The 16,732-nt window shown below is 43.6% G+C and overlaps 1 protein-coding gene across 8 annotated transcripts in view; it reads right to left on the bottom strand.

The window, feature by feature from the left end:
• The window catches only part of LOC125456296 (torsin-1A-interacting protein 2-like), an 82,728-nt gene extending 71,282 nt beyond the window's left edge, over positions 1–11,446 (bottom strand). For 3 of the 8 annotated variants that reach the window (XM_059647753.1, XM_059647752.1, XM_059647760.1), the window contains exons 1-5: positions 10,728–11,446; positions 5,201–5,281; positions 3,601–3,657; positions 2,903–2,965; positions 1,984–2,073 (exon numbers count right to left, since the gene is read on the bottom strand). In XM_059647753.1, coding sequence (XP_059503736.1) covers positions 1,984–2,073; positions 2,903–2,965; positions 3,601–3,657; positions 5,201–5,281; positions 10,728–10,779 — 343 coding nt within the window. In that variant the 5' untranslated portion in view covers positions 10,780–11,446. The remainder of the gene's footprint in view (positions 1–1,983; positions 2,074–2,902; positions 2,966–3,600; positions 3,658–5,200; positions 5,282–10,727) is intronic. The other 5 variants (XM_059647755.1, XM_059647756.1, XM_059647757.1 and 2 more) reach the window with 5 other exon arrangements.
• Positions 11,447–16,732: the final 5,286 nt, after the last annotated feature.

Here is a 16,732-nt window from a genome sequence, read left to right as displayed (position 1 = left end):
GTTGTGCCGACCTGTCATACCGATCTCAAGCCCATCTAACCTACACTATTCCATGTACATCCATATGCTTGTCCAATGACGACTTAAACGTACTTAAAGTTGGCGAGTCTACTACCGTTGCAGACAAAGCGTTCCATTCCCTTACTACTCTGAGTAAAGAAACTACCTCTGACATCTGTCCTATATCTTTCACCCCTCAATTTAAAGCTATGCCCCCTCGTGCTCGTCGTCACCATCCTAGGAAAAAGGCTCTCCCAATCCACCCTATCTAACCCTATGATTTTATATGTTTCAATTAAGTCACCTCTCAACCTTCTTCTCTCTCATGAAAACAGCCTCAAGTCCCTCAGCCTTTCCTCGTAAGACCTTCCTTCCATACCAGACAACATCCTAGTTAATCTCCTCTGCACCCTTTCCAAAGCTTCCACATCATTCTTATAATGCGGTGACCAGAACTGTACACAATACTCCAAGTGCGGCCGCACCAGAGTTTTGTCCAGCTTCACCATAACCTCTTGGTTCCAGAACTCGATCCCTCTATTAATAAAAGCTAAAACACTGTACGCCTTCTTAACAGCCCTGTTAACCTGGGTGGCAACTTTCAAGGATCTGTGTACATGGACACCGAGATCTCTCTGCGCATCTACACTACTAAGAATCTTACCATTAGCCCTGTACTTTGCCTTCTGGTTACTCCTCCCAAAGTGCATCACCTCACACTTGTCTGCATTAAACTCCATTTGCCACCTCTCAGCCCATCTCTGCAGGTTATCTATGTCTCTCTGCAACCCACAGAATCCTTCGTCACTATCCACAACTCCACCGACCTTAGTGTCGTCTGCAAATTTACTAACCCATCCTTCTACGCCCTCATCCAGGTCATTTATAAAAATGACAAACAGCAGTAGACCCAACACCGACCCTTGCGGTACACCACTAGTAACTGGTCTCCAGGATGAACATTTCCCATCAACTACCACCCTCTGTCTTCTTTCAGCAAGCCGATTTCCAATCCAAACTGCTATATCTCCCACAATTCCATTCCTCCGCATTTTGTACAATAGCCTATTGTGGGGAACCTTATCGAACACCTTGCTGAAATCCATATACACTACATCAACCAGTTTACTCTCATCTACCTGTTTGGTCACCTTCTCAAAGAACTATCATGAGTATCATGAGTTACAGTATCATGAGCTCGGTTTTATAGTTTTCATCCCTTTCCTTTTGAAGCATGATTTCCTTACTCTACTGCCCTATGCTTCTGCATATGTAGAAACAAAACCAAGCTGAAGTTTTCAACTCAATCCCCAAGTCCTAACTATTAAACGTAGATTGTTCTTTTCCCTTATATTGAATTATTTCTTTGTCTTTGTCTTAACTGCTGCTGTTGCAGCCTACCTGTTTCTTCCTGGCCTGCTCCTATCTCTCTCTATTCATCAGCACAACATGAAGTAGCCTGGTATATTCCTAGCCACTGTCCAAGGTATAGCCAAGCTCTGAGATAGCAAGGTGTAGAGCTGAATGGACACAGCAGGCCAAGCAGCATCAGAGAAGGAGGAAAGCTGACGTTTCAGAAGAAGGGTCTAAACCCAAAACATCAGCATCCCTGCTCCTCTGATGCTGCTTGGCCTGCCGTGTTTGTCCAGCTCTACACTTTGTTATCTCAGATTCTCCAGCATCTGCAGGTACTACTATCTCTATGGCCAAGCTCTTTCTACTTAAGACAGCTGGAGTAGATAAAATAATTTAGGGATTTTCAAGCCACTTCTCTCATTCACCAGCAGGAATTTGACATCATGTTTGTTTCTTGGTCAGATGGTACACTGCAGGTGCGAGCAACAGATTATGAACTAGATGGTGAGAATTAGTATTTGGGAATGGTGTATAAGAGGCGATGTCTGCAGATTCACCAAATTTACAAGAACAAAAGTCAACAAAAAAAAAGATAAAATACTTCAGGGACTCTGAAATAAGCCCTACTTGTGTTAGGCTGTAACTCTAGATCACCTTTAACAGGAACAGAATGATCATCTTGATTTTCTTGGGGCTGTCTCCGAGCAGAAAACCTACCTTAAAATAAATGGCAAAAGATACAAACTAATTAGAACATTTAATAAGTAGATACAAAAACAAAAAAGTGAAAGTCATTAAAAAAAATCACAGCCAAGGAGGAAAACAAACAAACATTCAGGTATCCAAACAAACTCCTCAAACCTGCTCACAAGCGTTCTGCAGTAAATACATGGGCCACCATGCGTTCACAAATGGATTGGTAAGATTTTATTTTTTTGAGAGGCAGGGATATTAAAGTAATGGAACCAAGGTGGCTAGATGGTTTGAAGATAGATGCCAGCCTATAATTTAGTAAAGAGACAGAAGAGGCTGAAAAGGTTGAATGGTCTCCTGCTACACCTAGAAAATCTGGTTGTCCAGCACAGCCAGATGTTTTGACAAAAGAATCAGCTTTTAGTGTGATTTTTTTGTTTGCTAATCCAATGACTGTTTTGAATTTTAAAAACTTGCAAACTCTGCACAGCATTCACTGTGGAAAGGAGCTTCAGTTGCAAGTAACTCATATTACTCTCAAAATTCACAAGTTACATAGCTTTGCTGTAAAGCAGCTGCAAAGTGCCAGCGTGTTAAGATACAGACTTCTTTTTGTGTTCAGTAGTTGATGGGTATTTGCTCTAGTCTGCAAGAAGGTGCTGTCCAGAGACTTGGACCTTCTTCTGTTGTGGGTTCAGGAGGCAGTTGAGAGTAGGAACTGGTAACCCAGGGCAACCTGAACAAAAATCTTTATAACTGCTGTTGTTCACCACAGGGCAAAAGGGAGAGCTCACTCAGCTAGTGTGGCATTGTAAACACTAAAATTGGAAATGAACTATCAGAAGAGAAATACCTTTAGGGGACTTCCTCTGAGATTCTGGTAATTCTGAACTTGAAGCATGTTGTGAATCAGTAGCTGAAAAGGAACAGCCAGTATTACAAGTAGACCAAACTACCGTAAAATCAGTGATTCCAACAGATTTTAAGCCCTTGCTCCCCGGAGGCAGGTAATAATCAAAATGTCACACACCAAGATACTAGAGTAGGCACAAAACTAGTTCTGTGAAGACAGAGGAGCAGCACAGTAGCTCTTGTGTATCTTAGGGATAATCAAATAGGGAAACAGAAGAATACAATATCTATGAGGACTGAGCAGAATGGTAAAACAAAGCCCAAAAGACAGAGGGCTGCTGGGCAACAAATTGCACTAGTTACGATGAATCCACATGATGCACTGTTGTTCTGAAGACAGGCAACAGGACTCAAAATAACTCTGTTTCACCACATATATTGCCAGACCTGCCGAGTTTCTCTCATATTTTCTGTTTTTGTTTGTTTCAAAGCTTCAAAGTCAGCTGGTACAGGGGTGCCTCCACATTTAACAGCCTCCCTCCTTCTGTTCAAGCAACGCAGCAATTTACTTGCTACCCCTTCAGTTGTGCGACCAGCTGAAAAAGGTAGTAGAAGCTCATGGCAAGTGTTAGGATCACTTCTGACGCTGAGCTTGGGGGAGAAAAAAAGGCCACAGAAATTGAATTAGAAAGAACATACCTTTAGGAGATTTCTTTGGAGGTTCTGGTGATTCTGATTTCATTCCATAATCAGAATCTGGAAGGGAATCACTTGCATCACAACCAGAGAAAAACAGATTTCTTTCAATTTTTTTTTCATTTTACTCTCTTTATCCTTGCTCATACACATGGCAAATTGACTTACTTCCAGATGAAAAAATGAGGGGAAATAAAATGTGACAACACAGGTTTTCACATTAGCTGCCTCCTTCCCACCCCATATGCACATACACACCACAACACCCCCACTGTCTGAAAATGGACAGAATATGGAAACGTCCTCAATTGCTGACAGTTCCACTCGAGGTCCCACCTAATCAGCATTATAAATAATTTGTCCCAAATGTTACAATACTGGGCCACCCATAAGTTGCCTGAGATAAATAATCCTGTTTAATCACAAATCATGGCTGTATACAATGATAAAGGCAGAACTTTCTCTCTTAAGCAGCAGCAGGATAGGTGTTGGGAATGGAAGGTAATTATTCCAGTTAGTGTTGGAGAAATAACCATCATCTGGCTGCTATCACACGGTCATAAAAGGATCAATTAGCATGCATTTAAGAGCATCTTCAGACTATTGCTGCAATTAATTGGTCATGACAAGAAAGACTGCAGCCTTCCCAACTGGTAAAATAGAGTATTGTGTCTGTTGCAGCAAAAAATCATCTTGCCTACTGCTCTGTCACCAGGAGTCTCACCACCTGAGGCAACACTGCTATTCACTAGGGCAGCCGGCGTCCCATTAGTCAGCAACTTCAGATGGAGCGAGACATTGCTGTCCCAAGAACGATGAACCAAGAAGCCCGACAAATGCGAGGTGTCTGCTAAGCATGAGATCCAGTTGGTGTTCCTGCTCGTGGTGGTGAGTGGTGTTACACACGCCATAGTACCCATCATCACTCACTTTGAAAACAAAATTGGCATGCTCAGCCTTAGATAAAAGGATTGGGGGAAATTTAATGCCAGTTAAGAAACAAGTTTGGATACAACACTTGTCAATGTATAGCAATAGTAGGTGGGATGGAAATTAATAGTCCATCCAATATCATGGGGCTCCCCATTGGTAAGTTTTGCTAAAATTACCCGAGGAATCTGTACTCACACACGACATTTCTATTGTAGGAAGATCAATCTGTAATACAGGGCTTTTGCTGTACCTAAAAGGCCTCAAATATTTTGGATCAGAAGGTAAAACTCAAATATCAGATATCTTAAATCACGATCACTCCAGTTATATACCAAAGCAGATTTCAAACCTTATTAATGTTAGAAATGCAGCAAATATACTGCGGTCATCAGTATTGAATTTAATATACTTTCTTGATTTATCACAGTGGACAGGTTTGGATCCAGCTTGAATCAAAATGCCCATTTTCTTCAAGTTACTTAAGTGGGAACAATTTTCTCATCTTCCCACTCTGCAGAAAAGGAAACCACCAAGGAACAGAAAGTACTTCAAATCTGTTCAGTTCCTAAACAAAGCTTAGAGTTTTGGTAACTGTAGTTTGTCCCAAACTTCCAAGACTCTAAACTTGTGACAACAGGCAAATAGATCACACATAATTAAAGCATCTTACCGACACTTCTTTTTCTCTGGTTCTTTATTGGAGAACGCGATGTCACTTTTATTCCAGCATAGCTCTTCTCTCTGGAGGATTCTGTTTGGAACATAGTACTGCCATTTATAGATGCAATTGTAACTGTTCCTGTTCCTTAACAAAAACTAACTAGTGTTCACCGAGATCACGTGTTTACTGTTTGGGCTGATGTCGCTGCATAAATAATGCTAAACCGAATCACAGTTTGTGGATCAACTGCAAAAACTGAAGTTAGTCCTAGGGAGGTGGGTGAAGGTACTGGCTTTGCTTGTTTGTTCTGTGAGGACTGCTAGATAATAGGCTTCTCTGTCTGGCCCAGGACTGATCGAGATTCCAAGAGCCAGATACTACCCTAGTTTGTATCACAGCTGAAAGCATCTGCTGAATACTTAGCAATGATTCAGTTCAAATAAAAACCAAAAGAGAACTGTGGATGCTGTAAATCAGAAATAAAAACAGAAATTGCTGGGAAAGCTCAGCAACAACTGTGGACAGAAATCAGAGTTAACATCTTCTAACTACACATGGCAGGGGAAAGAGTTCTCCAACACCCCAGGCTGGAGAAGGGGTTAGTCCAATGCAGGGGAAGAACACACGATTGTGTATGGATGCGGGTGAGAGTGTGCGGGTGTAGGATGCTGGGCAGTGTTTTTCTATAGCTTGCACTGTCTCAGGGTTTGGCATCACTCAACTGTGTGTTGGCACACCTAAAACAAAAGAGGCTTAAACATCTTCAAGTAAATGGATACTACCACTTTGTTTTGGAGGGAGAAAGCTACAAAAGGATAAAGCTAGCTGAGCAGTTGACCAGAATAGAGTTACAATTGGTATCAATGCACCAGCTCAAGAGGGGGGGAAGAAATGAATGGGCCAAATATTCATTTGGTGGAGGGGAAAATGGCATTGGGGAAGTCAAAAGCTTAGCATTCTTGGCAGAAATTTTAAATTTGGATACCTAAGCAGCCAAATACTAATTTTGAATGGTCTCCATCAGAATAATTGGGTGCAGTCCATCTGGTCTGGGTTATTTATCTGCCATCAGCTTCCCGAGAACCTACTCTTCAGTGATGGCCACGCCACCCACCTCTCTTGAAGTTCTGGTATGTTACTGGTGTCCACTGTGACGATCTATGCAAAGTACCAATTCAGTTCCTCTGCCATTTCTGTGTCCCCCGTTACCATCTCATTTTCCAACAGTCTAATGTCCACTCTTGCCTCTCTCCTCCTGTTTATATATCTAAAAAAAATTCTTGCAAACTTCTTTTACATTTCTAGCTAGCTTACCCTCCTACATTATCTTCTTTCCCCATACTGTATTTGCATCATCTTCTGTTGGTTTTTAAAAGGCTTCCTAATCCTCTAGCTTTCCATTAAATCTTTACCACGATATATGCTTTTCCTTTTGCTTTTATGCTGCCCTTAACATGCCTTGTCAGCCACGCTTGCCTCATCCTCCCGAGTATATTTCTTCTTCTTTGGAATGAATTTCTGCTGAGTAAGCCCCAGAAGCTCTTGTCATTGCTGTTCCGATGTCTTCCCTGTGAGGCTTCCAATCATTTCTGGCCAATTCCTCCCTCATGACTTTGTAGTTGCCTTTACTCGTTGTAATACTACTCCATCGATTCAAATTTTTCCCTCTCAAATTGCTTGGATGAATTTTATCATGTTGTGGTCACTGCCCACTCGAGGTTCCTTAGTCAAACTTACAAATCAACTCCAGTTCTACTCCCTAGTGAGCTCTACCATATGCTGTTCCTAAAAAAAAAGGAAACCATCTTGTTGACATTCCACAAATTCCTTTCCTTTGGATTCACCACCAAAATGGTTCTCAGTCCACCTACTTACTGAAGTCCCCATAATTATTGTAATAGTCCCTTTCTCACTTGCCTTTACTATCTCCTGGTGCATACTCTACCCCACATTCTGACTACTGCTCGGAGGCCTGTACAAAAATCAGAGTCGCTTTTCTTTTGCAGTTCCTCAATTCTACACACACAGATTCTATGCTTTCCAACCTTGTAATTACTTCTTACTTTCAAAGTAATTTCATTTCTTACTAAGGAGGCAGCTCTGTCCCCTCTGCCTGTTTTTTTGATAGGACACATTTCTTTAGATATTTAGCTCCTCCTTTAATATCCTTGCAGCCATGTATGTGATACCCACATCATACATACCAATTTCAATCTACACTGCAAGCTCACTTTGTACACTGCATGCATTTAAAGGACAACACCCTCAGTCCTGCATTGACTGCCTCCTTTCTCACAGTTGTTCCCTTACCTGCTGTGCCTGAAGTGAAGCTACCATACAGATCTACTTGTGTTTTTAACAGCTTAAGCAGCAAGTGATAGATACAGCTAAGCGATCCCACAACCAATGGATCAGCTTTAGTTTTACAATCCTTCCACTTTCAGCCATGAAACTGGAGGAGGAGACTCCACAAATATCCTCATCTTCAAAATGATAAAACAGCCCAGCACATCAATGCAAAAGATAAGGCTGTAGCATTCCCAGCAATCTTCAGCCGGAATTGTTGAGTGGTTGATACATCTCGGCCTCCTCCAGTTGGGTCCCCAGCAAGACGGATACCAGTCTTCAGACAAGTCAGTTCACCCCACGTGATATTGCAAGTGCTATGGGTCCTGACAACATCCTGGCAATAGTACCAAAGACCTGTGCTTCAGAACTTGCTGGTCCCCTAGACAAGCTGTTCCACATGTGGATGTAGCACTTGCATCTACCCAATAATGTGTAAAATTGACAAGGTATGCCCTTTACACATAAAAGCGGGCCAAATCCATTCCAGCCAATCACCACCTCATCAGCCTATTCTTGATCATCAGTGAAGTGATGGAAGGTGTCAGCCATAGTGCTATCAAGCAGCATCTACTCAGTGATGCCCAGTTTGGGTTTCACCAAGGCCACTCACCTCCCGACCTCAATACAACTTCAGTTCAAACACAGACAAAAGAGCTGAATTCCAGAGGTGAGGCAAGAGTAACAGCCCTTGATGTTGGCGCTGCATTCAACCATGCATGACATCAAGGAGTCATAGTAAAATCAAGGAGCAAACTCTCCACTGGTTGGAGTGATACCTGGCACATAGAAAGATGGTTGCAGTTGTTGCAAGGTCAGTCATCTTAGCAAGAGTTCCTCAGGGTAGTCTCCTCGGCCCAACCATCTTCACTGCTTCATCAATGGCCTTCCCTCCGTCATTAGGTCAGGCATGGAGATGTTTGCCAATGATCACACGATCTTCAGTGCAATTCACGGCTCATCAGATATTGAAGCAGTCCATGTTCAAACATAACAGGATGTGGACAACATCTAGGCTTGGGCTGACAAGTGGCAAGTATAATTTTCACCACAGAAATGCCAGGCTATGGCCATCTCCAAAGAAACAAAGAAGAAAATCTAAATCACCACCCCATTACATTCATGGGTGTTACCGTCACTGAAATCTCCACCATAGGGTTTACCATTACCTAGAAACTTAACTGGACTCACCACATAAATATAGTGGCTCCAAGAGCAGGGCAGAGGCTGCAGTGAGTAACTTACCTCCCGACTCCCCAAAGCCTATCCACCATTTAAAAAGCACTAGCCAGAAGTGTTGCAAGCAGCTCCAATAACACTCAAGAAGGTTGACATTACCCAGGGCAAATAGTCCGCTTGATTGGCACCACTTTCACAAGCATCCACTCCATCCACCCTCAGTAGCAACAGTGTGTACTATGTACAAAATGTATTGTTAAATCCAAAGATCCTTGGGCAGCACCTTCCAAACCCACGACCACTCGCCATCTAGAAAGGGAAAAGGTACCAAAATACATGGGAACACCACCACCTTCAAGTTCTACCCCCCTCCCCCAAGCCACTCACCATCCTGACTTGGAAATATATCCCCAATCCTTTACTGCTGCTGGGTCAAAATCTAGAATTCCCTCCTTACAGTACATTGTAGGTCTGCCTACAGCGCATGGACTGCAGCAGTTCAAGAAGGCAGGTCACCATTACCTGCTCAAGGGGGCTACTGGGGATGGTCAGTAAATGCTGGCCAGCCAGCAATGTCTACATCCCATGAGTGAGTACAAAAAAAAAGTACACAAACAACCTGTTAATTCATGTCATTGTCTTATTTATTAAGAGAATGATAAGGTGGTGTTTAAATAGTTTACTTCCAGAATAATACTACTAAAAAAGTGGTTGATCACATAAGCAATTCCATTATAATTGTTCATTTTTAACTGCCCAAATCAAATTGAACATGTTCTGAGGAAGGGTCACCAGACCTGAACTGTTAACTCTGATTTCTCTCGACAGATGCTGCCAGACCTGCTGAGCTTTTCCAGTGATAATGGGAACTGCAGATGCTGGAGAATTCCAAGATAATAGAATGTGAGGCTGGATGAACACAGCAGGCCAAGTCATCTGTTATTGTTTCTGATTTACAGCATTCACAATTCTTTCAGTTTGCAAACATCAAATGATATTTAGCTATTATATAAACAAGGCAAAAAAGAAAACAATTGATAAAGCAAAATTTTCAATGCAAGTCTGTGCTTTTAGGGTACCTTTACATATATTTGTAAATAAATGACTGTGGGATTTAAAATGTCATCTTATTCTCCTGCCATTGCAGCTTTGGTACAGTAATCTCCTTTGGCTATAATAATCTGTTTTAATAGAGCTCTAATCTGTATTTAAATTCACATTAATTACCATTGCCAGAGTCTTTGAAGCCTACATGAGATGATGGTCAATCTGAGCTCCAGGTAGTCACTGACTTGGAGAGAGAATGGAAAAAAAAGGAAGTATCATGGTCGGCACAACATTGTGGGCTGAAGGGCCTGTTCTGTGCTGTACTGTTCTATGTTCTATCATGTTTTAAACACGTGCGATAGCTCACCCTCAGGAAACCAGTTACTCTCCACCCAATTTGTTAAGCAGACACAAAATAATCTCAACCTCTGAAGGAGGGTCTAGGCCCGAAACGTCAGCTTTTGTGCTCGAGGGATGCTGCTTGGCCTGCTGTGTTCATCCAGCTTCACACTTTGTTATCTCATAATCTCAACCCTGTTAACTTGGACTCAAGGGAAGCGTCTCTGGAGTTTGTACAGATATTTACAACATGAATTGAGTCTGAATCGTTTCAAAGACAGTAGGAACTGCAGATACTGGAGAATGTGAGATAACAAGGTGTAGAGCTGGATAAACACAGCAGGCCAAGCAGCATCAGAGGAGCAGGAACGCTGACGTTTCGAGCCTAGGCCATTTCTGAAGAAGGGTCTAAACCTGAAACGTCAGCCTACCTGCTCGGCCTGTTGTGTTCATCCAGCTCTACACCTTGTTATCTCTGAGTCTGAATCGTTTCCGGTTTCTAATCTCAGACTGAGCAAATCCCTTTGACAAGTAGATTCACACAATCCCGCTTAACCAAATTAAAAAAACACTCCGTATACACATGCCCTTTTTATTCCTCCCAATGTCGCCTCCAGTCTCTCACCTCTTGAATCCTTGAATCGGCCTCTAGTACTTCTCGTAAATCTCACGCTCATTTTGGATTCTTTCACGATCGTTCAAGCCCGTTGAAGAACCACTCCGCCGCCGATCTTTTCCGCGTTGTTAACGTTTCCCTCCGGACACCACACCAAGCACTCCTCCACCCCACCGGATCCGATTCCGGACGGACAGATTGCAGGGTAAACATGACTTCCGCTTTCTACTTAAGGAGGGGTGGTCCTAGTTCCGATCGGAGAAGTCCCCACCTTTCTAATTTCTTGGTGGTGCGAGGCCTTCAAATTTAAAGTGTGCCGGCCGGTCTTTCACTTCAGTTCCTTAATACTACCCTCTGTACTGGTATTCCCCTTTCAGTACTTTAACAGTCGTCGAGAAGACGTCCCTCTGTTCTTGCGTCGAAAGAAACAACAAATGTTGATCGTTAGTGTTTGAATTAACGCCGCGCGTTGCAAGTTCCGAAAACCGTTAAACGGGCCGCCGGCATAAATTGTCCTTTTCAAGCAAAAAGACTTAATTGAAATCTACTCCCGTATTTGTGTGCGATAGTAGATCTGAAAGAATAAGAAGACGCATCTGGGTGCTTTTCACCACTGCCAGTGGCCCCCCCCGATTGAAGTAGTACAGTGAGGTTAAATGAACACAGCAGGCCAAGCAGCATCTCAGGAGCACAAAAGCTGACGTTTCGGGCCTAGACCCTTCATCAGAGAGGGGGATGGGGGGAGGGAACTGGAATAAATAGGGAGAGAGGGGGAGGCGGACCGAAGATGGAGAGTAAAGAAGATAGGTGGAGAGGGTGTAGGTGGGGAGGTAGGGAGGGGATAGGTCAGTCCAGGGAAGACGGACAGGTAAAGGAGGTGGGATGAGGTTAGTAGGTAGCTGTGGGTGCGACTTGGGGTTGTTAGTAGGTAGCTACAGTGTCAAGTTGAACTTTGCAGAGAGATTCCATGTTTGCGGGCAGGCTCCTGAACTCTTCAAAGCGACTGCTTGCGTAGATTAACGTTTTCAATCACTCTTCTACCCGCCACGGCGAATGTCAGGAACGCACCTTTACCTTGACCCTCATAGGAGCAGAAAATAAAGCTCCAAATAATGAGCCCTGCTGCCGGGGAGAGAGTGAGAAAACGGGCGATAAACGAATGTTTCAGGTAGCTGGAGACCTTTTTGTCGGAACTGGGAGAAGCTGAAAGCGTAATAGGCAAAAGGAGCCTTAGGTTATCGTTGAAGACCATTAAATCAATCCGCAAAGCACACACAAAACAAAATGGGTACAATTGCGGTTAGAAATTGTTGAACCATTCCCCCTGCTTTAGCTGAAACGTGAATCTCACCTGATCTTTTAGGCTTGCTTCTCAACATGTTAGGCACGATCTCCCTCTGAAACCATGTGATTATTGTAGATCATCAAACCGAGCCTCTGCAAGTAGATAATAAAATGTGAGGCTGGATGAACACAGCAGGCCAAGCAGCATCTCAGGAGCACAAAAGCTGACGTTTCGGGCCTAGACCCTTCATCTTCCTCTCTGATGAAGGGTCTAGGCCCGAAACGTCAGCTTTTGTGCTCCTGAGATGCTGCTTGGCCTGCTGTGTTCATCCAGCCTCACATTTTATTATCTTGGAATCTCCAGCATCTGCAGTTCCCATTATCTCTGCAAGTAGAGATTAATTCTCTCCTTTAGAATTTTCTCTTAGTTTCCCTTCCAATGAAAGGAGAATCACTGCTCTCTAATTTCCTGGTTTATCCCTACCATCCTTCTTGAAACATTGATCCACTGTCCTCCAGTATCGTGGCAACTAGAATTGCACTCAGTATACCATCTGTGGCTTGACCAATGTTTTATAATGTTATAACTTCCTTGCTCCTATATTCTACTCTGTGGCTAATGAAGACAAACATCCTGCATGGCTTCTTGTCTACCACTGCTGACACACAAGGATCTATGGACCTGTACACCAAGGTCCCCTTGTTCCTCAATATTGTCTAGGAATCTACCATTCATTGAGTATACCCTGTTATTAGGCATCCCAAAATGCAGCATCTCACAGATACTAGACTATTCTGAGACTATCCCCTTCAGTTTCAACAACTGAATCAATTTTCCTGTCATCTGCAAACTTACTAACTAAACCTTTACCAGTCACATCTAAGTCAGTAATGTACATAACTAACAGCAAAGGTCCCACTACCAATCCCGGTGGTGCACTGTTGGTCACAGGCTTCCGATCACAAAAAAAACCCTTCGACATCATCCTTTTCCTCCTATTTGAAAGCCGTTTCAGATCCAGTTTGCAAACTTCTCTTGCGTGGTTTGTAAATTGTACAAGCTACCTTTAATTTGACTACTTGTTAAGAAATCCCACAGACTATCAAACACTGAAACAGTTGTTTAAACTTTATTGCACGTAGCAACCAAAATTAAAGCTCCTCAACATGTTAAGCCCAATTTAGCTATAGAACATTACAGCACAGTACAGACCCTTCGGCCCTCGATGTTGTGCCGACCTGTCATTATCAGATTAAAGATAAAATTCAGCTACAATACCAACCAACGGCATTTGTCTCTGAATATTCCAGGGTTTGATCCTTGTGTAGTATGATTCTTTGGAGTTCTGCTGCCATAGAATCCTAAAATCAAATTCTTAAAAGGATTTTCTGCCTTATTAAACTGTGGTGTGACATTATTTCTGACACTTCTGAAGTCACCAAGTCTATGGCCTGCTTTCTTATCAGGAGTAGATTCTCTTTTTTTTGTTTAATTTGGTATTACGAAACAAAGCCTGTCCTACCGTTAACTCCTTCAGTTCTAATGCATGCAATCTTAATTGCCCATTTGTCACAAGACAACAAGGTGTAGACCTGAATGAACACAGCAGGCCAAGCAGGAAAGCTGACGTTTCAGGCCTAGACCCTTCTTCAGAAATGGGGGAGGGGAAGGAGGTCCTGAAATAAATAGGGAGAGAGGGGGAGGTGGATAGAAGATGGATAGAAAAGATAGGTGGAGAGGAGACAGACCGGTCAAAGAGTTGGGGATAGAGCCAATAAAGGTGAGTGTAGGTAGGGAGGAGATAGGTCAGTCCAGGGAGGATGGACAGATCAAGCGGGTGGGATGAGTTTAGTAGATAGGAGCTGGGGGTGGGACTTGAGGTGGGAGTAAGGGATAGGTGGAAGGACAGGTTAGGGAGGCGGGGACGAGCTGGGCTGCTTTTGGGATGCGGTGGGGGGCACGGGAGATTTTGAAGCTTGTTAAATCCATGGGCCCAAGCTATGCCTGCCTCTTTGTAGGTTACGTGGAACAATCCCTCTTCCATGCCTACACTGGCCCTAAACCCCACCTCTTTCTCCGTTACATTGATGACTGTATCAGTGCCGCCTCGTGTTCCCACAAGGAGCTCAAACAGTTCATCCACTTTACCAACACCTTCCACCCCAACCTTAAGTTGATCTGGACCATCTCTAATACCTCTCTGTCCCTCCTGGACCTTTCTGTCTCCATCTCCGGCAACCCCTAGAAACCGATATCCATTTCAAGCCCACCAACTCCCACAGCTAACTAGAATACACCCCTCCCACCCACCTTTCTGCAAAAATTTCATCCCCTATTTCCAATTCCTTCGCTTCCGCCACATCTGCTCCCAGGATGAGGCAATCCACTCCCGTACATCTCAGATGTCCTTGTTTTGCAAGGATCGCAACTGCGCCCCCTCAGTAGTCGAGAACACCCTTGATCATGTATCCCGCATTTCCCGCAAATCATCCCTCACACCCATTTCCTGAATAAAAAAAAACCAAAACAGAATCCCCTTCATCCTCAAGTACCACCCTACCATCCTCCGGATCCAATACATCATCCTCCGACACTTCCGCCCTCTGTAATCCGACCCCGCCACCAAAGACATTTTTCCCTCCCCACCATTATCCGCCTCCTGGAGGGACCAGTCTCTCCGTGACTTCCTTGTCTGCTCCACATTCCCCTCCAGCTCCACCACACCTGGCGCTTTTCCCTGCAACCACAGGAAGTGCTACACCTGCCCCTACACCTCCCCCCCCACCCTCATCCCAGGCCCGAAGCAGACTTTCCACATCAAGCAGATAGTCACCTGCACATCTGCCAATGTGGTATACGCATTTGCTGTGCCCGTTGTGGCCTCCTCTCCATTGTGGAAACTAAGCGGAGGCTTGGGGACAGCTTTACAAAACACCTAAGCTCGGTTTGCACTAAATAGCTGCACCTCCCAGTTGTGAACCATTTCAACTCCTCCTCCCATTCCTCTGACAACATGTCCATGCCCATCCTGGGCCTCCTGCAGTGCCACAACAATGCTAGCCAAAGGTTGCAGGAATAGCAACTCATATTCCGCTTGGGAACCCTGCAGCCTAATGTTATCAATGTGGACTTCATAAAGTTCAAAATCTCCTGTCCCCCCACCGCATCCCAAAACCAGCCCAGCTCGTCCCCGCCTCCCTAACCTATCCTTCCACCTATCCCTTACTCCCACCTCAAGTCCCACACCCAGCTCCTACCTACTAAACTTCCCTACCTACGTGCACCTTTATTGGCTCCATCCCTGCCTCTTTGACCGGTCTGTCTCCTCTTCAATCTTCTCCTCTATCCGCCTCCTCTTCTCTCCCTATTTATTTCAGAACCTCCTGCCCCTTCCCCATTTCTGAAGAAGGGCCTAGGCCTGAAACGTCAGCTTTCCTGCTCCTATGATGCTGCTTGGCCTGCTGTGTTCATTCAGATCTATACCTTGTTGTCTCAGATTATCTGGCATCTGCAGTTCCTACTATCTCTGTCACAAGGCAGCCAGTTATCTGGCAGTTGTTACCTCCTCTCCCAGGAAACAACTTGTTAATGTTGCTTTGACTCCTTATTCCCAGGGATGCTTAATTGCTTTAAATTCCTTTATAACAGTTTGTCCTTGTCCTTTTATCATAGGAAACAGTTTATTCTGGAAAAAAAGTTATTGCCAGTTCTTTCAATCCATGAAAGGTTATTAAATTCCAAAGTTTGTAATGTCACAATTCTTTGTATTTGTTCATTTCTGTTATTATGATGAACAAACAGTGGTATAATTGACCAGTATGCCAATAAAGAAAATAAGCTATTTGTGTGAAATTACACTTGTTGCAGTTTTAAGATTATCACATCTTAACTGAGCTAATTACTTTTTTAGCTGCTGCATTTGTTGCTGACACCAACAGCAAATCATAACAGTAATAAAAGTAAGATATATCCAAGTATACCAAACAACAAGATGTGAAAAAATGCAAACCCAAGCAACTATGTCGAAAGTACACCCCAATTCTAGATATTTTTCCCACCAAGTATGTTCCTTAATGTTTTTAATATGACTTTATTCTCTGACTATTCTGCTGAACCTTAACATGTAACCTATGCGTCTTTCTTAAAATCATTTTTATTCTTTGCCAATAAGTCACAAAAATGGGGAACCTAGAGTGAGATTGTTGTCCGTTGTACACCTGTTACTCTGGCATTGATAGCTACTACATTGAAGTGCGGGGACATGGACATATCTGGTCATGAACTAGACTAATTTTTCATGTCATTTTCCAGTTTCTCCATGGAGACAGGCAGACACATGCATGATGGAGCCGACACCGTACTGATAATCTCAGTGGCCTCATCCATCCTTCAGTCCAGGTTACTGACTGCTTCTGACAAACCTGCCTGCTGTTGCTGTGCCTAAATATTTTGACAGGGTCATTAACAGCCGAGGCTATGGGATTATCTTTTGCTTGAAACTGAGCAGGTGTCGGAGTGTTTCTTCCTTGACCAGCTGTGAAGATCTCTGAGTAATGTACTCATCACATTAGACTCAGAAGTACAATCTAGAAAGAGAACCCACCAAGGTGAAAGTCCCTTGGCGGGTGGAGAGTGCAGATGAAAACCTTGCCAATGCATCCAATGAGGGTTGACTGGCTTCTGCCTCAGAAGTGTAAGTTTACCTGAAAATCTCCAACATACATGTCTT

This window comes from Stegostoma tigrinum, chromosome 8 (assembly GCF_030684315.1).
Source record: "Stegostoma tigrinum isolate sSteTig4 chromosome 8, sSteTig4.hap1, whole genome shotgun sequence".
NCBI lineage: Eukaryota > Metazoa > Chordata > Chondrichthyes > Orectolobiformes > Stegostomatidae > Stegostoma > Stegostoma tigrinum.
The sequence above is the reverse complement of the archived record's forward strand: the minus strand, read 5'-3'. Positions and strand labels throughout refer to the sequence as shown.